At 41.9% G+C, this 27,824-nt stretch overlaps 1 protein-coding gene across 7 annotated transcripts; it reads right to left on the bottom strand.

The window, feature by feature from the left end:
* Nucleotides 1-24: 24 nt before the first annotated feature.
* LOC121911538 (vinculin-like) lies at nt 25-25,969 on the bottom strand. 7 transcript variants are annotated; one of them, XM_042433112.1, is made up of 25 exons: nt 25,451-25,969; nt 18,081-18,151; nt 16,728-16,878; nt 15,980-16,088; nt 14,852-14,974; nt 13,194-13,354; nt 12,976-12,978; nt 10,393-10,483; nt 10,167-10,314; nt 9,902-10,055; nt 9,465-9,640; nt 9,283-9,381; nt 8,164-8,354; nt 7,712-7,738; nt 7,167-7,366; nt 6,716-6,844; nt 6,415-6,564; nt 6,218-6,326; nt 5,769-6,071; nt 5,529-5,653; nt 4,801-4,986; nt 3,555-3,731; nt 2,285-2,488; nt 2,097-2,201; nt 25-1,989 (listed from the first exon to the last, which is right to left on the bottom strand). In XM_042433112.1, the coding sequence occupies exons 1-25, from the start codon at nt 25,616-25,618 to the stop codon at nt 1,843-1,845; spliced, it is 3,507 nt and encodes a 1,168-aa protein (XP_042289046.1). In that variant the 5' UTR covers nt 25,619-25,969; the 3' UTR covers nt 25-1,842. The 7 variants fall into 7 exon arrangements, with proteins under 7 accessions (XP_042289046.1, XP_042289047.1, XP_042289048.1 ...); XM_042433113.1 differs by lacking the exon at nt 9,283-9,381 and having other exon boundaries at nt 25,451-25,968; XM_042433114.1 differs by lacking the exons at nt 9,283-9,381; nt 12,976-12,978 and having other exon boundaries at nt 25,451-25,968.
* Nucleotides 25,970-27,824: the final 1,855 nt, after the last annotated feature.

Below are 27,824 nucleotides of genomic sequence, written 5' to 3'. Positions count from 1 at the left end.
AGCAAATTAAGAGGCCAACTCTAGTCATCATTATATTCTTTTATTCTTCCAAGGCACAGCAGATGTGTTGGCAGGGCTAGAAGCTATCAGAATACATTCAGGGCGTGACACATCAAGTACACACAGGACTACACCCTGTCGCTCTCAGTGAGGGGTCACTGACTGCTACATGCTCAGTAGGCCCAAATAAAACTGAAAATGTGGTTAACATTCGGTGCTGCTCTTTGGAGCTCTGTCCCTAACCATCGTGGGCGGCTCACTAATACTGTTATGTGAAGAGGCTTCACATACACGCACACACACACACAATCACACACACACATACAGATTCTCCATTTAACAGTTAAATTTGCCCAGATATTGTAAAAAATATTTTATAAACTTGGATGAAATGCTGTATGAGGAATGGAAGCAACTGACAGAATAAGAAAATGTGCATTCATAGATCTGGCTGCATGTTGAGTTACCAATCAAAACACTGTTAATAACTACAAACGAAAGCTAATTTTCAATAGTTTCCTGATTCAGATCTAAAAAAACAAACAAACTAGACTGGTTTTACATAAAAAGGTTGTTTTTGTTCACAAACCACCTGGGTTGTCTTGAAAATGTGTGTTCATATGTTGCGTCAGAGCGTTCAGAGTGGGACTACACATGGAGAAGAAGAAAAGGATGGCTGTCTTAAATCATAGTTTTTTGATCACTTTTGATAAAAATCTCAAACAGTTCAACTGTTTGGGATTTTAGTGCAGAAACAAAGCACAACAAGTATTTAAAAAAAAAAACCCTGTAGAAAATAACAGACCTCAAAAAGAACTCCAGGGTCTCCAAAGAAAAAAAGTCCTGCCATGTTTGCTGTTTTTAATAACCTGGATTTAAGTGTTTAAAGAATTTACAGTAATGTAAAACAAATCCTTTGGCATTGTTCACTGTGAAAGTTAAATAAAGTTAAAACAAATAACTCCAAACACACATTAAAACATCACAACTAACCTTGAATTATACCTTACTGCCACACATACTGCCACTGTCAAGTGAAAATCTAAGTGTCAACCTTCCAGCAATCAAGAAAACCATAAATTCTTTTTTTCAAATTACAGTATATAATCTGTTTTAAACTGTAACATTGCCTAAGAGTCATAACACTTTAAATCCAGAAGACCTTTTAGTTCTTCAAGTATAAACATCACCGGACAGCAGTGATGATGTCTCACCTTTGAATTCACTGGCAGATCTTCAATTAAGAACAGTGTTATCACTAAAAGTAAACATGACGAGAGGAGAGCTTGTCAGCCCAGACAAGGCTCCGCACTTTAGTGTCAGAATCAGTGAATAAAGCTCATAGCTGAGTGTTGTCCATTAAACAAATACTTACTGTATATACAAGAGACGATAAGAAACTCTCACCGACAAAATCAAAAGTAAATGTCCTCTGAGACATCATGTCTTAATGTCATATTTTTGCCTTTTAGAAAATAGAAAACATTTTCATGCAAAAAATATATATACCTGGGATTTGGATAAACTCTTGTAACACAACATACCAAAAATATATATTAAAAACTGTCTCCGATTAGCCTGCGTGATTCCACAGTTACAGATAAAGGGAACTGGAGAGCAAAAGCTGAACTCACTCCAATAAATGAAACCTGCTTGGTACCAAATCGTATGTTTCCTGGTACAAACTACAGCGGAGAATGGATAGAAATCGCCTGCAGTTGTCTCTTTGAAGAGGTACACATGTTCACTAGTAATGAGTATGCACATTGCTACTTTTACTCAAAGTATGTGCTATCGTATCGCCAAGTTGAGAGTGTGACTCCTTTAATTAACCGGGTTTGTTTATTGGTACCAGGGGGTCTTGCGTACCCAGCGGAGGGTGAATCCTGCATCTGTGCGGATCTTGATGGAAGCTGCTTCTGCTTCTCGGACAGTTTCTTTCACCGACTGCATCAGATTCTGAGCATTATGGACCAACATCTCTGTGGCCTGGTCAAGGAGACATTTAGAAGTGAAGCAGTTAGAGGTAAAATAACAACAGAGACAGGACAAAATGAAGACCAGCCAAAAGGGATGCACTGATTTTGTGAGTTTACCTGCTCTGACTCCTCTTCACTAATGTTGGTTCGTCCCAACATGGTTGCTTTAACAGTAGAGAGGATCTTCAACTGAGTACTGATGGTAGGGATCCGCTCACACACCTTCAGAAGGAGAAACATTTGTAAATTATTTTCCATACAAGACTTTTCAGCATGTGGTTGTGTCTGCACGTGTGCACCATCACCTGCAGCAGGTTAGTCCTGATGCGTCTGTCAGTGCACTGCTTGGCCACTTCTTTAGCCAGTCTCGTCACCTCGTCCGAGGCCTTGGCGATGTCCTTTGCGCACTGAATCAGCGCTCGTTTGTTCCCACTGCCGCCGCGCACCAGCCGAGACATCTCTGCCATCAGCAGGGCCATCCGCTTGGCTGCTGCGATGATGTCGTTACCCTGCGAAGAGGAGGGATGGTGTAGAGGGGGAAGCAGTGAGAGCTGTGAGCAGGATGCTGGGGAGAAGAGTGTGGCTTTGGATAATAGTTGAAAATGCAAAGGAAACATATTTTACGTGACATGTTTCCACTCGCTTTTCTGATAATACTGATTGTAATATAATAAAAAATAGTGTTATTGAACACATAAGCAAATGCTAGTGGTTTTTTTTAATGAATTTGAATTACAAAAGCAAAACAGATACTAAAACTACAAGCATTTTTTTTAGCAGAAAGCTGCATGCAGTGACAGTGCAAGTTTCACATTCTTCAACCCTCATGGGAAAGGATAATTATCAATTTTACATCCCTGTTTTGGAGGGAAACAGTGTTGAGACTGATCCAATTCTCACCGTCTCCCTCACATCACAGTCAGCTTTAGGTTAGTACCCATGAGGTGACGTTCACAGTGGGGCAGCGATCGATACACACCCTGAGACTAAGAAGCAGAAGCAGGTTATCAGAGCAGGCAGGCAGTCTAACGTCAAAGCTACATCACCCAGAAGTCTTTGGGGAAACTGTCATCCTTGGCTTCACAGGTTGGCCAGACAACGAGAGATTGACAACAGCGATAACAGCGAGACAGAGTGACTGGCTCCTCCTTTAAACCACTTTACCTAATCATGAACATAAGGGAGGGACTTGTGAAGCCAGTACCAGTTTATCCACGTGGTGCAACAAACAAACTTGCCATTCCAACAATCCTCGACCTTTAGTGCAACTTTAGCATCGGCATAACCGTGTGTCTGAGTGTGATGCAACAACCATAAAACAGCAGCCACAGCTGGTTGGAGGTTTCCATGGTAGTGGCAGATGCAGAGCTCATTGTTCGTACAGCCACAGAGACTGTCAGCTAGTACTCCATGAGGGTGTTTCTGTGTCCTGCAGGGATTTCCTTGTGTGGTGTTTGCATGCATGGATGTGTGTGTGTGTGTGAGGGGGGGTCAAACAGCTGGGAGCTTTCTGTAAATACTATTTGACCCCACAGCTGTTTGTGTGTACATCCATGTGCATGTATATGTGCAGACCTTGCTGGACCACTTGCGCGCCTCCTGGTGGAGAGACTGGGCAGCTGCCAGAATGGGTTGATTGACAGGCTGGTTGGAGGGCATCATCAGCAGTTCTGGCTCATAGTCATCCTCACCATCAGTAAACTCATCTTCATCATCTACCTCCCTCTCCTCTACTGCCTCCTCATCCTCAGGCTGGGTGGGGCAGGGGCGGGGGGGGGATTGTTGGTGGTGGTTGGAGGAGGATCGATCGGGAGGGGAGGGGAGGGAAAGGGAGGGAGGCAAAAGGGGGGGAGGGAGGTGGAAAAAAAGGAGGAATGTGGAGAAGAAGGGGGAAGGAGAAAGCCCAGGATGGAAGGAAGCATGGGAAAAGGAGGCATTTAGTACAGTATGAGAGGCACTGGATGGAAAAACAAGAGGACAGGAGATTTACAGGAGGGAGGAGAAGCGAATACAGGCGCTGTGAAAGAGCAGGGACAGAGAGGGGAGGTGGAACTGCACGCACAGGCAAAGATGGTTTTGGTGGGGGAAAAAAAGTGGAAAAAAGGAGCTGGTTTGGGCAGGTAACAGTTGGATGCTGTGTCCTGCTCTGAGGCAGGTCTAACTGTAACTAAAACCAGTGGCTGGCCTCCATCCTTCCAGTATATTTAGAAGTAAAGCAGCGTGCTGGGAAAATGGGTGTCATTACAAGACACGTTTTCTGCCTGGTTTCCAAACACACCTCTGATGCATAGATCATGAAACAGGTGTGGAAAAACTGTCAGGAGAGCTACAGAGGGGGGAAATGGTTATGAACGTCACAAATAGAGCGAGAGGGCATTATTCCTGGATAATCACACAGCTCCTCCACACAAAAACACTTGGACACACACATACAAAACATACATAGACGCCAAAAGGGATACGAGTGGAAACAAACACAAAAAGTCTCCTTCCTCTTCTCTTCTACTGAAAAGGTGAAGCTGGATCATCTCTCCACAGATGAGCTTTGTGGACTGTTTCATATTCTTTTTGCATGTAAGTGTGTATGTGTATTAAACCATTAATGGCCAGATGACAGTTTCAAGTTTCCCTCTGAAACTGGAATCGAGCCACTGATGTCAACTTTCAGGATCAACATGATTTCAGGAAATTCAGATATTTACAGAATAAGAAGAATTCACTTAACCACTGTTCAAGTTTATTATAGTTAATTAACAGAGAGAAAAAGAAAAAATATGCAAACTGTATATTTCTCTGTGTGTGGGCGCGTGTGTGAACTGACCTTGCTGGACCACTTGCGAGCCTCATCGTGCAGCTGTCTGGCTGCAACCATCATGGGCTCGCTGAGCACCTCTCCAGCCTTCTGCTCTGGGAACTCCTCGTCCTTTTCCTCTGGAGGAGGGGGCCGAGGGGGAGGTACCTCGCCCTCTGGCAAGGGCGGCTTGGGAGGCGCCTGCTCATCGCTAACCTGCAAAATACACATACAGACACACGTATGTTACCTACTGATAGTTCAAGAAGAAAGGGGAGTGTGAGAGGTACAGCGGATATTTCCGCATACATATTGGGGCCTCAACTGCCATTTTAGTATTGGTGTCCCAGTGTTTCCTTTTTTACTACGCTGCATGCACCTGAATGCTAAAACTGAAAATGTTCAGTCTGAAGTTGATTCATGCAAAGACTGACATATGTGATGCCCACTGTTAAAATATTAAAATATAGGTATTTGTTTTCATTTTATTCAGTTATCGTAATCTTTTATTTAAGTATCCAAAAATACGCACTTGGCAAACACACAGTTAAACCTTAGAGCTGCACACTGTAAATACTCTGCTGCTGTAGACAACTGAGTCGCTCCACTGTAGCAGCAAGCAGCACTTCAAGGGCACCTTCACCACAACTGATGAAAAAATATTTTTTCACTTTTTCCATCTATATTAAAACATTAATTCACAGTATGAAGGTCAATGATGGGTCCTTTAAATCTCAACAGTGGATATGTGCGCTTACATGGAGCTGGTCTAGGTCGGGAGGTGGAGGGGGGAAGTCAGGCTCCTGAGGTTGGAAGGCTTCTCTGACTTTTCCAACTGCAGCCAGAATCCTCAGACAGGAGTCCAGATAGGCCTTCTGCAGAGCTGAGGAGGAGAGGAGCCAGGAGATCAAGTGTGTGAACAACAAGTGGCATAAAGTGAGATAACAAGGTGTCATTCTGTGTCATAAAGTGTCTTGAGCATGAGTTTATTCCTGTACCTTTATCTTGTATGTTCCCGGCCACCGCTTTGGCATCCATCACCATGGGTGAGATGGTGTGTGAGAGGATGTCTGACGCATGTTTCACAGTGTCTCTGAACCGCGGATCCTCAGAGTTCTCTACTTCCCTCTTAGCCACCAACAGGACCCGGTTAGCTCGTCTTGCTATGCTTGTTGCCCCGGCAACAAGCATTTGGGGCTGAACATTCGCCATGGCAACTCTGCACTTGTCGATGTCTTTCTTTATGGCCTCCTCAGAGGCATCTAACAGAGATTTGGTGTCTATGGCCTCATCCACCAGACCTGGGGCCACAGAGAGATGTCATGTACCAAATTTAACTCTTTAAATGTCAAATCTCTCAAGTTTGGAGAAAAAAATCTATTCGTTAAAAACAAAATGAACAATTTCAAAATGTAAAGTAACATAAGGAAACATTGAGAAGACTCACCTGTGAGTCTCTCCACATTGTCGATCCACTGGTTCTTCATGGTGTCAAAGTGCTCGTACGCTGCTTTGTTTCCAGGATTCTTCAACAAGATACGAGCAGCTGAGGTCACCTGGACATCAAAAAACATGTCACAGTCAAGACTCCCGCTGCTACATATTTCATCCATGCGTGCAATCACGAAGAACAAACAGAAGCACCTGTGGCGTGAGCTCCCGGGCATGTTTAACAGCAGCATGAATCCCCTCTACTGTAGTCTTATTGGCTGTTCCCACAGCAGCAGCCTTTTCTGCGGTCGCCCCCAACCGACCTGCGTGGGTCTCAAAGTTTCCTGCACGCTCATCAAAAACCTACAACAAACATTAACATTAGTGTAGTCAGACTAAAGACACAATCATGCTCTTTATTTAGGCTCCTTTTCTTTACACACACACAACATTTAGATGCAGAATCTGTCAAAAAGGGCTGAATCACTGTAACAGGTGTTTGTCCATTACTGACCTCCTCTCTGTTGGGGGCATCAGGAGGAGCAGTTGCAGCCACAGCCAGCAGCTTGATAGGGGTGGTGGTGTCACTGAAAACATCTGATACTTCCTGGGTCATCACCTCCTGCATATGCTGCCTCAGGTCCTGGTAGAAGCAGAGTGTGTTGTTATCCACCAGGTGGTGCTCTGCACCAATAATTTCAATCATAATGAACTAGCATGTGTCATATTTATGCATCAAATATTCCAACCAAGACTCCTGTTTTTTTCTCCTGTACCATGGCATCAAATTTTATAAAAATTTATGAATTCTGCATCATTTTATTCACATTTCCCCAAAATTCAGCCTATATATGGGATATTTGGAAACTTTTAAAATCTCTACCAGAATTAAGAATTAGTTCAATGTTTGGCTGCAAAGCATGAGTTTGTAATGACAGCAGGGATTAATGAGGCTGTTGAGCTACCTTGAGGCTGTCCTGTAGCTGTGCGGCTGTCGCTCGTGCGTGAGGCGCCTCAGCTTCGCCCCTGCCAGCCATGTCTGCCAAAGATGTCATCAAGGCCTCTGTCCGGTCGCAGCGTCCAGTCATATCCTGGCGATATGGGCCTAACAGGCCTCCTGCCAGCCTCCTCCCTTCTCCAACCATTCCTCTGATTGCTGCCTGACCTGAGGAGAGAAACAGGTCAGAGGTCATTCTCACGCCACGTATGTATACCTGATATCTCCTTGCTCTTCAATATAAACCAACAATTACAGGTCCTTACTTAGACATAAAGCTAATTGTAACTTGTAGCACATCTGGCACTTTTTTTTTTGGTTAACATTATCTATGAGTACTTAGAAGAGGGGAATACTGGCAGGGGTGCGAAATGACTGGTTGTAAACTAGAGAACAGGATGATGTATTTTGTGATACATGCTGACCTAAAAAAGTTTCTAGGAAGTCATTAAGTAATATGTATTTATAGAGGTTGGTTGTATCTTCTTAGAAAACATAAAAACAGCAGTGTACCTGTGTTCCACTGTAGTCTCTCATACTCTGCTCCCATAGGGATGCATGGGAGAGAACAATCAAATGACAAAACAGTGATGTAGCAATAGGCATAAAACAAAGCATCAAGAACAATACAGTGCCTCCTGAATGACGAAGTCACGGTAGTCATTCAGTGATTAATGTTTGAAATACATCACTCTGGGAATTTAAGGAAATGGCATTAATCATCAGAATCATCAGTGCAGTTATTCTTTAACGGAGACACGTGGCGGTGTCTCATCCTTTCAGGATCCTTTAACTTCCAGCTAATCCACATTAAAAAAAAGACTCCCAGGTGCTGCCATGACCACTTTCAAACACTCTCCATCGCCCACGTACGCTAACAAAAAGGCACAGAAGGTCAGAGTGTTTATTTTTGAACTAAACTACTACAGCATCCCTCCCCAGGGCTGTCATTCAATCCTACTCACCTACTCCTCTGTCGTCCACTCCAGGGTTGTTCACCCAGCGGAGGGCTTGCTCCATCTTGCCCTCCAAAGTGACGGCAGGCTTGGCTGGTCTCATGTTGGCCACAGCCCGGTTGGTTTTGGACTGCAGGGTGAGCAGTGCCGCTCCAATCTGCTTTGCCAATGCACGGGCCTCGGGGCTGTCGCCTTTACCCCTGAGACAGCAACAGATTAGAGAAAGATGATTTGAGGGGTAAACAATAAGGCGCGTCAGCCATGAAGTATAGAAACAAGATGTTAAATACAGACTTAAAGCCCATTAAAAGTGGCACCAATCCAGTGTTAGACACCATCCTTAAAGGGAAATACCACTGTCAAAGGCTGATGCCACTTGTCCACATTTGTCTCCTGTACCCATAAATAAAGATAAAAAGTTTGTATTGCTGATTTCTACTAGGAGCACAAGTGTTTTCCACAGACATTTCTGGTGCACATTAACATTAATTTAGGGCTCTTGTAGCACAGTTCACTGTAATAAGTTTCATTACCACTGACAGATCCAAGGCCAGAGGAATAAAATAATATTTATGTTCTGAATATGGCGCATGAGTTGGAAATATTACAGACTTCATGGCCATGTACAGTCTATCTCTATATTATCATACAGTGTTATAGATCTAAGCCACATATTATAAAAGTACTATCTCTTCCAGATTAGAAAATGCCTCATTATCCCAAAAATCCTTCTGTGTACTAGTACAGTCACATTTCTCCTTTTAAAGATCAAATACATAGCTTATGTACAAATCTGGGCAAAAGTTGGTTTGCTTTCGCATGTTTATGTCTGGTTCCCTTTTATGGTTAATAAATGCAGAGCAAGCTCAGTACACAAAATATATTCCTAGCAGTGACTCATCTTGCTGTGATTCACTGAACTTTAGTACCATTTAAGAACAAACTTGCTTTCACATCAGAAATTATGAGAAACAATTAAAATATGAAATTCAGTAGATCAAAGTTAAATGTGGTACTTTCCTTTAAGTTCTACACAATTTATAACCCTCAAACTGTTAACCGACCCTCCACAGTCATTGAATGAACACCATAACCACATCCACACCATATTCACAACAATTTAGAAACCTTATTGTAGGGCTGATGCCCAAAGTCGATAGGCAACAACATATTTTCCAGGCAGGTAAAATATGCCAGCTATTGGTGGCATGAGGTTGCAGTTTGAGCCTAGAAAGAGAGGGTCTAAGAATTACATAAAGTCTTCACAAAATCCTGTTGGTCATGCATGTGTCCGAGGACGGAAAACGCACTGTTTGCGTAGCTCCACGAGCCTGGCGGTGAGGCCTGCGATCTCGCTGATGGAGCGCAGGATGTCGTCCCTCTCTTTGGGGTCTTCGCACAGATCGGCAATACGTTTGGCCTCTGCTAGTAACGCTCTGATGTTCTCCTCACCCTCAGGACCGCCGTTAGGATCAGCCAACCAGGCCTAAGTCAAGTACAAAAACATCACAAGGACAGCCAACAATTTGTAGAGACTACTAAGGGTTAAAGGTCAATGGACAGTTTCTATTTTAGGCATTTATTCATCCATATCTATATTATAACGTAAATTATAAAGTTAAGCTTAAATTCTTCACTGATATTATAAACACACAGAACAAGAGAGACAGAAATAGTGCTGAGTGAAAGTATCATTCACTGGGGAAAGAGTTAACACGGATCACTGTGTTGTTGTCTTTTATCTGACCTGTGCAGCATCCAGCCTCCTGGCAATGGCTTGCTTGGCATTGATTAGAGCCTCCAGTTTGCGTGCAGCACTGTCCACTTTGCCAAATAACAAGTCTAAGCCTTGTGAGCACTGGCCTGCGCGCTGCACACACCCTGGGGTCGGGCCCTGGCCTCTGTCAGAAACGACAAACACATATAGCTGAAACATGGCGGCAAAATACATTACATGAACACGGGGAAGTAAACAGAAAGAAAACTCACATTCTCTCAAACAAACACGCTACCTGACTCGAAGATCTGCGATCTGGTCTGTCATTTGTCCAAGAGCCTTAGTGGTTGCCAGTATATCCTTCCTCTCCCTTCCAGCACACAGCTCGCCCACCTTACCAGCCTCATCCAGTATCACACGCAGTGCGATCTCACCGGGGTCTCCTGGGAACACATCACAGGGTGAGATTGTGGAATAAAATCTAGAGAGCTGATTGACTGAGAAAAAGAAAACACAGTTACCTGGCTGTCCATGGGGGTCTCTGAGCCAGCTTTTAGCTTGTGCCATCTTTGACTCAATCAAAGCCAGAGATCTCTTCAAAGCCTCCATATCCTGACGAGAAAAAACACAGCATTGTGAGTAGCTTTGTCAAAACAATAGTGGGCTTTTAATAAGAAGGTACTTTACATTACGATGTTCTGTACAAATAGAGTTTTCAGTTATTACTTTAGTCATTTTTAATAACTAATTGATTGCAGTTATATCGATAACATGTCGCTATAATAAAAATAAGTTCTAGGTTGCTAGTTTGTGAGCCTACAACAAAGCATAAAGCTGGTGTTACCTTCCTTTTTTTACTATCAACAAATCCTATGAAAAGACGAAAACCTACAATGCATTAATCTGTCTCTCATTACTTTATGACTTCACAAATTTAAGACTTAGTTTCATTTCATGAAGAAAAACTCTTTTCTAGAACAACTGGACACTGTCATTTTAAGCAAACATTACTAAAACAGGAGTAAATAGTGAATTTGCAACGGGACTATTTTCAGCTGTGGATGAATACACAAAGTAAGTATTTTCCATCACCAGGGATAAACTACAGGGACAGTATTCATTGTAATAAAGGAACATGTCAGTCAGTGTGTTTTTAATAGTTTTTGGACAAAATGGTGTGTTCACGGCCAGCAGGGCACCAAAGACAAAGTTAATGCAGCGTTATATTTCTTTAATGAGGCTTATTTTCATTTAAAAAATGTTTTTCCTTTTCAAGTCTGGATATATCGAAATGGTGTGCAAGCAAACGCTCTCTCTTTTACCTATTTTGGACTATGATGAGTTGGACTGGATTTTGGTCAAAGCTGAATGCACACAGTCACACAGTCACTGTTGTTCTGTTCTATATTCAGAGTTAGCACTATTATCCACTATAATATTCTGTCAGAAAACAAAGTCAGGTTTACCAAAGCACAGCAAAGTTTGTTGCAGTGCAGAGTTTTCTGTTCTGTTTCCATCTGATGATCATCACCGGACAGGCACCGGTCGATGCTGCAAAGCTACCCCAGCTGCAGCGCCTCTATTTCAGCTGCGGCTGTACCGTAACTCTGGTGGTCACTTCCTCATCAACACTCTGTTTTGTCTAATTACACAGCGTGATATTTGGCCTCATAAGTTGAAATAGTAGCACCACATCTCTGCTCCGACATTATATTGTAAAGCTAGTTGTTTGTTTGTCTTAGTGTTGGTATCACAGAGAAACTCAGCAGGTGAAGTCAGGCTGCGGCTGTAAAGTTGCTCTGGTGGTCGCTTCCTCTTCCAGATTCTGTTGTGTCTGATTCAACAGCACAATACTTGGCCTTGTATCATGAAACTAGTTTTGTTCCAAATATACTGATATTTTAAAGCATTTAGTAGTCAGGAGTGTTTTAGGAGACCCACATTTTACCGTCCTTGAAGGCACCACTACAGAAAATGAGGAAATGTAGTTTGTAGTCTGGCTGATCTCCAAAGTCCGCTAGATGATGCGTTTTGTGTCACCTGACATTTTGCCAGCAAATGAGCGGGGAGCTCTGGGTGCAGGCAACATTGTTGAACATTGTTCATTTGTATACACAACCCACATTGTAATGATACAATGCTGCTTGAAAATCTGCAAATTTTCCCTTTAAGTGGGATCAATAACCACTCACAAATTTTGGTCAGCCCAACTAATTAACTGATGTGTGTGCATTAAAAGTAATAACTACTGATGCAAAAAGGGGAAATGTGACATTTGAATTACCTACTTACAGCTAAAATATCACACACTCTTTTATCTGTTTATACCAGGTGGAGAAAAAAAAAAGGTCAGAGGAGAATGAAACGCATAAGTGGAACCGTTCAATACAGCCCATCTATAATGTATGTGTCTGGACATCAACCAGCTCATTTCTATAATTCATGACCTGAGAGGACAGTCCTCGTTTGCCAGCAGTTCCCCCACACACTGACAGGGAGTGCTTATCACAGCTCATACACAAGAGTATGCGGTATGTCCACAGCAAGCACACACACACACACAAACACAAAGAGAGATCATTGTCTGAGCTAGTTGTGTGCAGAAAAAAAACATGCAGGGTAACAGGTTAGACTAGTGAAACAGATCTTAACTTCACCAGTAAATGATCTCATGGCACAGTCTCTCACTAATGTACCCAAAAACATTACCAAGACAGTTTATTCGGCCCAAAACAACATCTTATTGTGCTACTTACAGCTCTATTACTCAGTAAATGTGAGCAACAAGAGAAAGAAAATACCCTGATTGAAAAAAAAAAGTTATTTAGCTGAAACACTTAAATAACTGTCATCTGTTTCAAGCCATTTCACTCAAATGGACATCAAGAGACAAACAGATGCACATGTAACAATAAAGTGATGAAGTACACTGTATATATGCAGTACATCATCACATCAACAGTCAGTGGACTGAAAACACATGACACTGTTAAATAAAAGCAAGACAGATACAGAATATATAAGCATGAGGACATATTCCCTCTCTCTCTCACATACACAATTTGCATGCTGGAAACTGCAGAGGGGGAGAGAAACAGGCTTACCTTCTACAGGGAGGAAAAGAATGGAGGAGAAAGGTAAAGAAAGAAAAGAAAAAGAAAAACCAGGAGTTATACTAGTGAGCAAAAAGAAAAGTGGACACAGAAAGTAAAGAGTGAATTCTTGGAGAGTATTTGGTTTAAGTATGTGGGGAAGTTGTTTTTTGAGATTCAGGGTGTAAAGTGAAATAAATCAGAGTTTGCACGTGCAGCGCAGGTCATACCTTGTTAGCCCAGGCATCTTCGTCCCATGTGGTGAGCTGTAAGACTCTTATGATCTCGTTGATTTCGGCGCTCATCTTTTCAAAAGTAAACCTTCTGTTCCTCTCGGCCTCCTCCACACCAGCACCTCGACTACTCTTGGTTGCGACAAAAATCTTTACAGCTAAAGACAGAAACATGAGAATCATAAAGAAATAGAGGTTCATCACAAAAATATAAAACTGTTCATTAAAGCCAGTATTTATTTGGCGTCCCCACTAGTCGTACTATCGAAAAAGATGGTGTCGCAAACAGCAACGTGATGAACAAGCTTAAAAAACACAGACACTGCACCAGGTTTCACCAGAGTAGTGAAATTTTTCAACAAACAAAAAGTGCGAATAATGTGAAACATATAACTAAACTATACAACAATAATCACTTAAACTTCCATACATGGTGCCTTTGAAGCTGCATTAAATTATTTTTCTGCTAAATGGGAGCAGAAGAAATGAGCCATAAACACAACACTGACATATGACAGTTCACTTTTTAAGTTGAACTGGCGAACACGTTAACAAACAGTTGCTTACGCACAGCTGAAATACACCAGACACATGTCGTGTGGGTTTTTCTAAGTGCTACACAGACTCCGTCTCCATCACTGCGTGCATATTGAGTTTTGCCAAGTGATAATGCAGTTGGTTATACAGGGTTTGGAAGTGTAGGCTAAATTAACTGGTACTGAATTAATTAACTAAATCGTTTTAACTACAGGATCATAGATACACATTTGATTTGACTGATTTATATTAATGTGCAATGTAAAAAAAGGTTGCTCTGCTGAGTCACATTGCTTCTGTTACAGCGAGGTATCTATTTTCATCATTTTTAAACAGATTGTATTTGTTTTTTTGCACTGTTCTAAGTAGTTTTTACCTTTTGGAGGGCTTTCTAGCCATGCGTAGAGAAAAAAAACATAGACCAGCCACACAAAAATAGAGATGGTGGTCAGTGCAGCAACTTCAGTTAATTATAATGGATGCGCTCTGCTACGGCCATGCTGCGACAGATGTGTCGCGCTGTATCCGTGCCTAGTGTATTTTGGCCGTTACACATCCAGCACACACGGAGAAACATTTATGTTTCCATCTTCCTGATGAAGACCTACATTGACTCTCCTTTTAGTGCTGTTTTTGGTGCTGCTAAATGCTCCACTACGTTCACCATCTAGCCATTAACTTTTCTGTTGTACATAATTGTTGGTTTGGTTTTGCACATAAGATTTGTTGACAATAAGAAAAATATAGAAAATTGCCAGCCTCATCCTTTAATATAAAAATGTTGATTATAGGAACTTTAAGTTGCAAAATGGGTCATGATCTTGCAAAACCAAAGGTTTGGTGCAACTTACTCAGACATTACATCCACAGAGGAGCATCAACATCTGAATGTAGAGCTGTAACTGTGCTCTCTTCTTTGTTGGTGCAGCATACAGTGCAAGAGACGGCAGCTTGTGGGTGGTGCAGCTAATGACTGTAATTATCAGCGTTGCTATAACAACTGTTGGATGCTCAGTGACCTGCTCTTTCCTGCTACTGTTTCACTGTCGTTTGCCTACACAGTCACTCACACACACACACACACACACACACACACACACACACACACACACACACACCTGATATAAGGACAGGCAACAGCTCTTTGACAGTGTTCATGGAGTTGACAAGCATCTGTCTGTGCTCTTGGTGCGTCAGCTCCTGCTGCCTCTCCTCAATCATCTTTGACATTTTGGTCATCCCTGAGACAGAGAGAGAGAGAGAGAGAGACAGAGAGAGAGAGATGGGGAGAATTCATTTTCCTGTCTAAGTTAGAGGTCACCAAAATCAAACTACTCTGCAAGTAGAATACAGCAAATGGTCGTGACTTTGGGTTTGACGTGGGTTAGGCCTCCTTGAGTGCGTTCACCAGCTGAGTAGTTCCAACACATCCAAACATATCACTAGTTCACGAACGACTGATCTCATACAATGACAGCATCAATCAAGTGTGAAAAACCCTTGGCGTCAGATTTCCCCCAGCTCATTATGCCACAGTGCACTGACAACACAATTGACCTTTTAGCTCTGATGATAAATAGCCTGTTTACGGTCTTGCTCTCCTGCCAGGCTGATCCTTAATCACAGCGTCTTAGTGTCAGAGGAGCAGCTTTAGTTTTTCATTGCGACAAGTATATCTTTAACCCCTGAGAATAATCTAAAACACGGGTTGATTTGCATGGCTTTAACATAAAAAAACCATCACCATTGATGCCAAATGCTGTGATGCATTTGTGATAGCTTTCTATTTTATCTGCATTATTAAGCTAAAATTGGTGATCAGTAGAGTTTATTGGATAACAACTTTACTCAAAATGTGAAACGTGTTACTTCTCTGATGTGTTTGTTTCTAAAAAAATATTGTGCTCGACCCCAATGCAGGTAGAATAAGATGGATCTGCCCACTGAAACCACCTTTATGCCTCCCTAAAACAGGCATATTATACACCATAATTTTCATTAAATTAAACAGGGTTTCTGTATATATTATGAGGCCATTTATGACTGGCCTGCATTGGTAATGTCTAAACGCTCCATTAAGACACCCTTGTTTTCTGAGATATTGTAATGAAAGCTGCAAAAAATATTCTCATTCATTCACAATTCTGGTCCTCCCTGTCAATCAGCTTCACGCCTGAGCGTTTAAGTACAACATGCTTTGAATGGTGCAATTCCAGGTCAGAAGATCAGAAACAATTCCTGCTGACCTGGTCCCAGGTTCTTGGTGTAGGTGATGAGGTCCTCCATGGTCTCCACCACTTCAGCTACCGCCAGATACTCTAGGATGCCTTTACACACACGGATAATCTTACGCACCTAAGACATGACACGGACATAATCACAAGCAGGTGAAATATTGTACACAAGCATAAAACAAAGAGTGATAATGATTAGAGATAAAACCTATGTGCAAGTATAACTCTTTTATTGTGAGAGAAATATTCAATGTGTGCATGAGCCTTTTTATAGACAGCATTAAGTTACCCTGGTGTGTTTGTGTGGTGTCTTTGTCTTTGTGCGTGCATGTGTGTGTGTGTGTGTGTGTGTACAGTCTTGTGATGTGTGTCTTGTGACTGTGAGAAGTTGCTCTTTCAAAAATGAGGCGAGTGATGAGACATGGTGAGCATAATCACGTGCACAATGTGATTCCACTTATGGAGTTGCCATCAAACATCCAAAACACCCAACAGCGAGCTTGTACATACCGTAACCTCACACACACACATCCTGAGTTATGACAGAGGGAAGTCATTTGATCCCAGTGATTAGATCTGGCTGCATCTGAGACTCTATTACAGACTTGCTTGAAGCTGGGTTCCTTCTTCCTGTGTGCAGCTATATAAAGCTTAATTTCCCTGAAAGTTAGTGCACCTCTGAAGCAGGAGTGACTGTGATTCTGACATACTGAGGTAAACACACAAACACACACACACACACACACACACACACACACACCTCGGCCTCATCAAAGGTAAGGAGCAGGTCTGACGTTCCAGACAATATCCCTCTGGATCCATCGATAAGGTAATCTCGTGCAGGAACAGAGTACGGATCTGCCTTCAACATCTGAGCTGCCTGGACGAGTTTAGAAGACGAGTTCTCCACCCTGAAACACACAGCCGGATTAGCACATCAAACCTACAGTAGCACATACACATTTACACACATTATATATATAATATACACACATTTACTAATAACAGGAATTTATCACCTTGCAAATGAGATCTACCAAAGAAAATTAAAGCTGACAAAGAAAGCTGCTCTCCAAGGCACAACATATGGTTTCATGGTTTACAAGGTGTCATATCAAGGTGATGTCGTGTATCAAATTTGAACAGATTTTCATTATACAGTTCTGTCCCCTCCATGTAAAAGAGCAAAGATGCTGTCTTTTAGTTAATTCAGTTTAGAGTTTGTTGTGGTTGAAATTATGTAAACTTCAACTCATTTATAATATGCAGATTTTCAGTTTAACAGTGTTAAATTGGTGAAAGATCTGCGCTTTCATGTTCTAACTTAGATTAACTGTTGCTCAGAGATCAATGATCAGTTTAGCCTGAAGGAGGTGATGGATTTTAAGAGTGCTTGAATAAAGCCAAGTCCCTACACTTTCTGACCCCCATTGGTTGGAGTATCGATGGCTGCTGGTTCATCTATTTTTAGGTGGGTTCACATTCCCACATGCCCCCTCCTAAGCCCTGTGAGTGAGATTTATGGTGTGCTGCCCCGTGTATGTGTGAGCGAGCTTGACAGAGCGCTGTGTGGATCTGCTTGAGATCTAGACTCTTTTCTTAAAGCTAAAATTTGACGTCAAAAAAAAAGTGACGACGGAAAAGGAAATCAGGGAGGGTACAAGCCTTAAAAATATGATATTTAACACACAATAACGACCTTAAGACTGCCTGAATATACATCATAATGCAACACACATACACACAAGTAAACACAGGCTGATGTCTGAGTCCCTGGACTGCTGAGTAGCAGCTCTCAGCCAGCACCCAGAGATCATGTCGGCTCTTTGGATGCAAGCTGGAAAACAACAAACAGCCTCTCAGCGGTCTGGATGCTGGAGCTGGGCAGTCACCCGGCCTCTGACAGCAGTGCGGAGGCCTCAGAAGTGGCTCTTTGTTGCAGCTGGGAACGCAGCCACGTTTCCTAACATTAAATTGCCTGGAATCCTCTTTTTAACAAGTTCTCTGTCTGTTGAGATAAAGTGGATTTTTTCCATACTTTTGACACTGGGCATTTATGTGAGTGACAGTGGGCGAAGAGAGAGAGAGAGACAGAAGTGATTCAGAGACTCACTTGATGAACGCAGGAGGCATATCTCTCTTCATCAACTGGTCCTCAGTGGTTTGAACAGTTTCCTTCCCAACCTGTGACACAAACAAACACACATAAATGGAGCATTTGTTTTATTATCATTAACCGCAGCAAGACAGGAAATTATTATAAAGTATTGGTGGCAATTCAAGTGACCACTATTAATAGCCTGAGGGGTGAACGGGTGTGTATCAATTCACACCTATTTCAACCATGCGTGCATGTCATATCTTTCAGGCTTCGAGGGAAAGCAGCCCGATGCACGCTCGGCTCAGGTTGACTCTGTTATTCTCTATGAGGGCAGGTCGGGGGAAAGAGGTTTATGCTGCTCTAATTTGACCCAACAGTGACTATTGAGACCAAACACCCACATGTGATCAACAGCTGGAGGTCTGTAGTGTTGATTTCTATCATCTATTCATGAGTAAAGCTTCAACAATGCAGAAAATGTTTGGTAGGGGTGTAATGTTTTTTCACAGTGACTCAGGCCTGGTGAAGTTAAATGTGTACACTTTCTTTTTACTGAGCAAATTGAACTCGACAGTCACAAGTGTGTGTACTGATTTTTCTATTAGAGTTGCTTGATTATTTCCCCCAACTACGCCACACACTGTTTTCTTTCTAGATGAGAGACGAACAGAAAATGTTAAAGTCTTCATGCCATCGAATTTATTTCAGCACACTGAGCAGCTTGATTGAATTTCTCTGTAGACTTCAGTTGCTCACAATAAATATACTAAACAACGTCAAAAAACCAGCCAATCAAACGTTAGATAGATAGAACATAGAACATTTTTCTATGAGATTCAGTTTATTTATAAGAAACCCTCTCATCTCTACGGTGACTCACTGATGAGGTGATTTAAATAGAAATAACTAATTCGACTTAACCTTTCTTTCTTCTTTATAACTGCTGTATTGAAATATTATCATATACGATATATATACTGTATATATATACTGTATATCATTATATATCATATTATTATGATATTATTACATTTTGGGAACAGATAAGACTTATAATGTTGTATAAACTCAAGGGAAATTCTGAACAAAAGATATATTCTGTCAGCAAAATATGAAAATATGCACAAATTTCAATTTGTCAGTCGACACTGAATCAGCTAAACACTGTTGACAATGAAATGAGTTCAAGTGTGGGCATTGACTTAAATTAGCATCTCTTTTCATTTCATTTCATCAAACTCACTACATTTTATTTCATGCCAAAGCTCATAGAGGTAGATTACGCTACACGCTCACACACTTGTATGCTTGCACACTGTCAGCACACACACCTAAACACACACAGATACACAGCAGGGTGACACTGCTCACTTCTTTTGCAGATGTGCATATCACCATAGTGATGCAGCTGGCTGGCTGAAAAAACAACATGGCTCCAAAAACCCAGGCTCTCACTCACAAAACACATCCTACAGCACACACAAACACAAGAGCATGATTACACACACACACATACGCACACACACACACACACACGAGATGCAATTACAGTGAGATGATGAAATCAGTCTCTTGCTGCTGCGTTGATGAAAGTCCGTTAATAGACTTTCTGGCTCCAGAGACTCAGGAAGCAGCCATCATACAACTAAAGAACACTGACCTCCAATCATCCAGACCTCCTAATGTATGATTTATTTATGAGATTTTACACACAATTTTGCAATTAAAGCCATTTTATGCTTCTGTATAGTCTTCCTACATCAAAATACAGCAAGAAATCCAATTTCAGCCAATGTAACTCCACTTTATAAAATACATTAATAGTTTATATAATTATGAGTTAATTTCATGCAGTATATATTGCCTTTGATTCTTTTTTCATCTTTGTGCAACTAATGTACATAACACAAAATAACTAATTTTAAAAGGGTCCAGTCAAGCTTCAGTTTTGAAGCATGAACTTGAACTAAATGTTCAAAACCTTTAATCTGATTCTGCATCAAAGAGCAACAAAGACAAGCTCTACTTACAGTAAAAGAGACAACATGCAAACATAGTATTGAGAGAATGAACTTTTACATGTATGTCATTACCCTTCTACTGTTTCTAAATGAATGACATTTCTTTTATTTCTACTTATAAACTTAAGTTAACATAGATCTAAATCTGTATGACACTGTCTGTCTGGCAGTGTGGTAATTTGTCACTGTGAAACATTGCAATGAATGTTCAAAAAAAATGTGAAGATAAGGGGATACAAGGAACATCTGAGGGCTTCAGTTTAACTATCTGAATTTCCTTCTTTAAAAAAATGTAGGGAGATTCCTGACTCCAAAATTTGAGGAATGCAGCTCTACGAGTAGAGCGCAGCCTGATGAAACCTTCCGGACAACCTCACTCTTCCACATCAGGTGACTGATGAAAGAGCTGTGTGAGCTCCAGCGTTTCCTGTAAGCAGCAACGCTTGGCATCGATTATTCAATAAATAATTAATGTGCAGTTAAGTGGTTTGCTGGACACGAAGCGTGATGTGTGTGTGTGGTTATACAGCCTGAATGGTGTGACAGCTCTAGTAGGAAACAGACAGCTGCCAATCAAATGAACACAAACCGCCTGCTAAATCTGCAAAACGCCCCTAAAAATACTTTTTGATTAGTTTTTAATATATTAATATTTAATATATGTATTAGCCCAGATTTGCCAGAGACTTAAGTTTCAAAATAGATTTTTCCAGCAGCCAATTCAATTGTTCAGAATCTATCTATTTATTTTATCTGTAAGGGACTATGTACAGTAAATATAAACCATTTGATGTACATGTGCCAGAGTTAGCTTAAATTGGAAGGTCACAATTAAATCATATACTCTATTACAGTAAATGTTAAGTAATGTGGAAAAGAAGCAATCCTGCACATGTGTATAACTGTACCAAGCAAATCTTATCTTAAAATCGTATCTTAAAGGTGCCTTACTCAATTTTGGCCACTGAGGTAAGAACACCACAACAAGCTAAAAATCACTGTATCAAACATACAGAACATAATAAGCTTTCATTTGGAGTCATCTCAGTCCAGTATTCACTCTTCTTTTAGATGCTTTTGGTCTCTATGAACTGCTGAAAGGAAATATGACTCTTTAGCTGCTGAATGCTCCACTATGTTCACAGCTAATTGCTAAATTTGTCTGTCTGTGGGGGCAGGTGGTGTACAGTGGTTCAGAGCTTTTTTCACTGAAAACAGCTGCCTGCTGCGACTGTAAACAACTCTGAGGAGAGCAGTGAGAGTCAAGGCCGCAAAACCAAAACAATGAGCTGAAAGACACTAAAACAATACTTAGAGCTGAGAGGAGCTGCAGAGTTGGGTAATAATTCTCTGTGGGTTCTTCACTTTGTTTGACTGCTTTCACATCACACATAGTCATTCAATCCGTTGTTTATACAAATATATTTATTAGCTTTAAAGACATAAATGCTAAATTGATTAGCAAAAATGGAAATCAAGTAACTGATTTATCAACAAATCTTTTCAACACTTGACAATACAATAAAAAGTAAAAAGTGCTGCAATTTTGCGACTATTTATTGATGACATCAGCCCCGAGTAGATTTAAGGCAGACTGAGAAGCAGAAGGGATGTGTGGACACACAGCTGGAAACTCATCCTGAGTCTGCCAGTGAACAAGAAGTGATGGCACAGTTTTACATGGGAGACCAGTCTGAGGACAGTTGGTGTGTTTGTGTGTGTGTATAGGGGAGGGGGGGAGGGGTGGATGGACTGGGAGGGTTGGCAGAGTCTGGTTTGAAGACGCCAGAGACACTTTCCCTCCCTCGCAGGGTGCTGGCATCCAACAGACAGGACAGTGGCTATTTCTCCTCCTCTCTCCATCTTGACAGATTTAGTCAACAGTAAGCATGGGACGATACGAAAAATTTCAAGTCATCATTATTCTAGAGAGAATAATCGCGATTCAAGACATTATCATAAAAATATGCTTAAAACTCTTAAAATAGCTCTAAAACATGCTATAATAATGTTACCTTACATTATGTTAAGAAACAAATATTTTATTGCATCACAGATAGGACACACATCTTTTTTAGTGAACATCCTTTTTAGAGAAAAACAAACAAACAATTTCAAATAAGGTAATCATTCAGCTTTTTCAAGTCACTCATGAGAATATTCAGGATTATCCCAATAATGGAAATTCACCACAATCAACTTATCATGACAATTTGTGAGTATTTTTTATTTTATTTAATTGTATATTGTCCCATCCCTAGTCGGCAGTTTCACTCCTCGCATCCCTCCCTTCCTCCATTTCTCCTCTGCTCTGTCAGTGTGCGGTTACTTAACTCTTTGGTAAATCTATTTATTCCTTCCTCCCCACTCCCCCAGACATGCCCAGGATCTATTTTGCCTCCTTCAGGAGCAGATACTTCACAAACACCACTGAGGCAGCTCCTTCATCAGCACAACTTCAGCAAACTCAAACTTTCTACCAAATACACCAACAGCATCTTTCAGATCTTTAGTTGAATCAACCCACGCACAACCTCTGACAGATTGAGACTGACACCATCTTGTGCGTGTGTGTGCGTGCCTCTAAGTGTATCAGTGACCTAGTTTTTAACGTACCCCCCACAGCCAGCCCACCCTGGACGGGGTTAACAGTGTAATTGTATCAGTGTGCAGTGGGACGCATGTGGGGATGGTGGCTGTATATCTTAAGTGTAGAAATGAATCAGCTTTCTAAAATAAAGTGTATGCTCTCAGAAGTGTGTGTATTTGAGTGTTAGGTGTCGTTTACGTCCAATTAAGTTTGTCTACCCAGCAACCAGCCACCGCTGATTTTACAAGCAGCGTCCTTAAGCTCCTTTTGTGCTCTTTCAGCACCTCCTTGTCAACCACTTCACTCTGTCTCTAAACTCTCACTCTTCTATCAGTTATCAACACAACTACCTAGTCATCATCTCCTCTTCAGCTGACATTAAGCTGGTGTTGTTATCCTAAAACTCTTAAATCGCCAAAGATACAAAAGTAAATGCAACAAAAAGGAACCAGTTAAGAGCTGAAGAGAGATGAGGGCCTTTTTTAACTTTTTCTCTCTACTTTCCATAGTGTTAATCTTTTTTCCCTCCCTCCATCCCCACCAAAATAGCCTCTGTCCGACACTGTCCTCAGCTCTTATCCCTCCTTGTAGCCTCGCATCTCCATCATCTGAAACCCAGTGACATGCCCCAGGCTGCTATTAGCTTCCTTCTGTTTGCCGTCTGAATGGATCAACTGAAAGGATCAACGAGGACAAGCAGATTAGGAGAGAGACAGAGGAGGTGTTCCCAGTAGCAACGGGATATCAAGGACTCACTGTTGTCGGATGGCATCGCATACAGTAAAGATCTTTCATTAAGACCCGCCACGGTGAGTCCAAACTGAATAGACCTTTTCATTATCAGTTAATGAGATATTTATCAAAATGACCTTATGTGTCCTTGCTCAGTAGGATAGGATAGGATACTGTAAGTTAAAGATATTTTAAAGGAACAATTAAAATAAACAGTGTAAAACTATTTTTCCTCCATTCACATATTTTCCAAGTGACATCTCCAAACATCTGCAAATCAAACCATAGCTATCTGGACATATTAATCACACAGTGAGAAAGTGAGGAACTAAATTTGTGTTTTTCTGTGAGCTGTTCCTTTAACATTCATGACTAATAAGTGAGGTTTAGTTTGCAGTTAGTTCTCAAAGGTTTTGCACAGTGATATTTTATATTCTGTCATAAACTGAAGTTAAATAAACTTAATTTAATCTTTTTTCATGCTTAAGAGGACAGATGACTTTAAAAAACATTGCAAGACTGAATATTCCAATCAAAGACACCAAGGAAAATATTAATGATCTTTCCCGTGTTAATTTGTCCCTCTGTCTTCCCCTGAAAGACCTAAGTGAAGAATAAGTAGGTAAAATCAATGTATTTTTAACTATATTACATTCTGAGTAATTCTATAAAATGGATTTAGCCAGTTAGTTTCATCATCTCTTGCAGTGAAACCATGATCCATGCATCCCAGCATCACATTCAATAACAATTTAAAGCTTTATTTTAAACAGACAGTTCAATTAAGTGACAAGAATCTTGTTTTTTGCAGAGATCTGGCCAGACTGAGGAGCAGCACCAAGATTATGATTTAAGCATTGTATAAAACTATGACAGATTTTTTACATAGAGGTGAGAACAAGATAATACTGCCAAACTGATCAACGCAGAAGTAGACACAACCTCTTGACCAAACACAGCAGACAGCTCCTTCATGAGTCAGAAACTCTGCATTAACAACACAAACTAACTTCTTGTCTGCTTAGCAGTCTCAACAATGAAAGTGTAAGTGAGCGAATGAGAGTTTCCATCTGTCTGCTGCTGATTCCTCCTGAGTGAGTGAAGCCCAGTTGCCCTTACATCAATAACAACGACCCGGATCAGCATTAATGGTGTGTCCCGTATTGATTTTTCCAGTCTTTGCAAATACAGACATCAGTGTCTGACTGAACTTCCTCCTCTTTGTACAAAGTCACCACTTAGACTCAAGATGACAGAAAAGATGAGACAAGGGAAGTGAAAATGACTGAAGGGGTCAAAGATGTTGGAAGAGAGAGAACGAGGAGAAAGAGTAGAAGATGAATGGAGGAAGTGGGAGTCTGATAAATGACCTTTCTAGGATCTTTCTACTCTCTGTGGAGGTTGTTATGTTCTTAAACTCATTGTTTTAGATAAACTGCAAATTTCTGTGTGTGTGTGTGTGTGTGTGTGTGTTTGTGAAGAGAGAGAGGCATCCTGTTAATTCAATCAACACTCATTTCTTCCGCCCCACAAACTTCATTGAGTTCAGCAGCCATCTGATTATCAATAGGAGCAGCAAAGTTTGACATGTTGTTGTGCTGCTTTGTGTGTGTGTGTGTGTGTGTGTGTGTGTGTGTGTGTGTGTGTGTTTGTGCGCACAGACGCGCACTGAGGCGCACAAAAAAGAAAAAAAAACGACTGCAGGAGCTCGTGAAACACGCATGAGCGTCAGCTGGGTAGGCTATGGCAGTTTTATATCATTTATTGGCGAGCAAAGATCAAGCTGGGACTGCCACTCTATACAGAAGCAACATAAGAGAACAAAAAATAATAAACCATTGCTTTACATGAAGTGCGCCTGCAGGACAGGACGGTGAACTGCTATATGCCTACTAATAATCTATGACATTGATTGAATAACAGCTAGAGTGTCAGAGCAGTGACTGCACCAGTGAGTCTCCAGAAATGAAGTTTGGGTGATGGATGACCCTGGATGCGGGCACTAGTCTGTGCCATTGAGGTTCAAACTCGGGACTCACCCGCACAAGGTTGCTGACTGCCGCCTGCACCGCAGCCACCGGTACCGTCAGATCCGGGATGGCTTTCCCGTCCACCTCCCCCTCCTCGTGCATGATGACCAGGTGAGAGATCTGCTGGGCCACCGGCTCCAGGATACTCTCGATCGTCTTGGTGTGAAACACCGGCATCGTGAACGACTTTTACCGCAGCCCTGACAGAAGAAAGGCGGCCGGTCGCTCCAGCACAGAAGATCCCCCCTTTTCTCTCCTCTCCTCGCCGCTCCTCTCCTCGCCGACACAGGCAGGAGGACAAATCCTGGGTTGTCAAGTCCGACCCCTGAGACGAAACCTTCACGCGTCTCTCCTCCCGGTGTGCACCGTCTCTTCTGGTGGGCACCACGGCAAAGACTGGACTCAGACTGTCGGTGTCCTCCGGTGGGAGCTACCCAAATCGTGACAGAAGGAATCACCGCCCTCCGCCCAATCACAAGCGAAGAAATACAGCTGGCAAGCGGGTCGGTGTTGGTGCGCACTGACGCTTTCCCTGCACGCACACACACATCACGCACACACACACACCCACACCCACACACACACACACACACACCCACACACACACACACACACACACACACACACGCTGCAAGTGAGAGCTCTTCCCAAATTACGTCATGCATGCCAGTGGCCCCAAAAAGGAAAGTGTTGGGGTAACTTCATGTGAAGAGATTGTGATTCCAAGATATAAGGAGGAGATGTTCAGTGAGGAGGGGGCACCTACAGGAGGGACGGTTTGTGAACATAACGTCTGTGTGGTGAACCTGCTCTCTGCAGCCTTAAAAAGGTCAGCTTCATCTCGGAAACCATGGAGGACATAGAGCTGCACCAGCACCTGTACTGTTGAAGAAAATGGTAGTTTTGGTAGGTTTTTTTTTTTTCTTTTTTTTTTTTTTACAAAGCTTCAAAACCTGCATCTGACATATGATCTATGTGCATTAAAAGGTGGGTCAGGAGTTCATGTCTCCAGGCTTCAATGTCCAGGTCTAAATTAAGACCAGAGATTCAGCTTGCTGCAGCTGAGAGAAGGAGAAGGAGACTCTGTAGATCCTGCACGCACAACACTAACTTTCTGCCTTCACCAGCGTCCTGACTTTGACACTGAAGATCCACCATGAGCAGTTTAACATCCACCTGCACTTACTGGGTGTGTGAAAGTGAAAGAAATTCATTTAGTGATAAAGGCACAAAACTGATTTTTTTTCAGCCAATTCAGATTTAACTATTGGTAATAATTTAGTTTTTGTACATGTGTTTGTGTGTGAATGTGTGCTGATATTATCTCTGTTCCTCAATTTGTGCTGGAGAAACCAGAGACCCCACCCGCAAAGCAGCGGTATTTATACCCCCAAAACATCGACCCCTGTGTGTGTGTGTGTGTGTGTGTGTGTCCAGTGTAGGTGTAGACAAGAGGCTGCCTTCCAAACCGGAGAGACTGGACTCTCTGGTCCACCTGGTTGAATAGACCCTCTCCTCTCCTCTCCTCTCCTCTCCTCTCCTCTCCTCTCCTCTCCTCTCCTCTCCTCTCGTCTCCTCTTCCTTAGGAATTGTCCTTAAAGAGGAGTAAGACTCATACTTGCAGCATCTCAAACCCATATATGGGTTGAGGCAGAGTAGAGGAGCAGTAAAGTAAACTGGACCGTGTGAGTAATTGAGGGGGAACACGACGGGCCGCAATTGGCTCCAGTAGCACTGCTGTGAACCGTCTGTATATGTGGACCTGTCCAAACAGACTTTGTTAGAAACCATTGCAGCAGGTTGCTTGGAGAGGTTTTGAAGTATGCTTTCAAAAATGACGTGACGACCAGCTGGGTTGTTTATCACTGGTTGGTCAGAGCAACAAGTGATGCTTATACACTACAATTTGTCCTCCTGGGTCTGACTGTGTGTGTTGGTGTTGTATATTTGCGTTGATTGATTGTCTGTCATGATTGGAGCACTGGTGCTTAGCGTTGCTGTGATATGTTTCTGTTTTTGAGAGGGGGTGTGGATGTTGGAGGTATGGGGTAATAAGACAGAGAAGTCTGAGTCAGTGGACAAATGGACACATAAACACTCGTTGCTTAGACTTTCCTGGGAATCATAACCCTCTGACAAGCCTTCCCCGCTCAGCAGCTGAACCATGTTTTAGTAGATTGCTACATATGGATATGAACTGTGCTTTCTTACAGAGTCCTAAAATATGTAGTTTCTCTTAAAAAGAGGAAATAACTCCATAGAAGCAAAAGAATACAGCTGATAGTGGGACAGAAACCAAAACTAAACATTCTCTGGAAAAGCATGGTTGTGGTTCAGTGTGCACACAACTGGTGTTTGTACAGCCAAAGTCAGTGCTCACTTG

This window comes from Thunnus maccoyii, chromosome 14 (genome assembly GCF_910596095.1).
Source record: "Thunnus maccoyii chromosome 14, fThuMac1.1, whole genome shotgun sequence".
Taxonomy (NCBI): Eukaryota; Metazoa; Chordata; class Actinopteri; order Scombriformes; family Scombridae; genus Thunnus; species Thunnus maccoyii.
This window is presented reverse-complemented; position numbering and strand designations above follow the sequence as displayed.

What these genes read in the sequence shown, in the direction of transcription:
- LOC121911538 (XM_042433112.1), bottom strand. Translation starts at nt 25,618, where the DNA reads ATGCCGGTGTTTCACACCAAGACGATCGAGAGTATCCTGGAGCCGGTG. An exon ending in CACCAAGAACCTGGGACCAG is followed by an intron (nt 14,975 to 15,979) that starts GTCAGCAGGAAT and finishes TCTCTGTCTCAG; the next exon opens with GGATGACCAAAATGTCAAAG. An exon ending in CAATGTGGAGAGACTCACAG is followed by an intron (nt 6,072 to 6,217) that starts GTGAGTCTTCTC and finishes CTGTGGCCCCAG; the next exon opens with GTCTGGTGGATGAGGCCATA.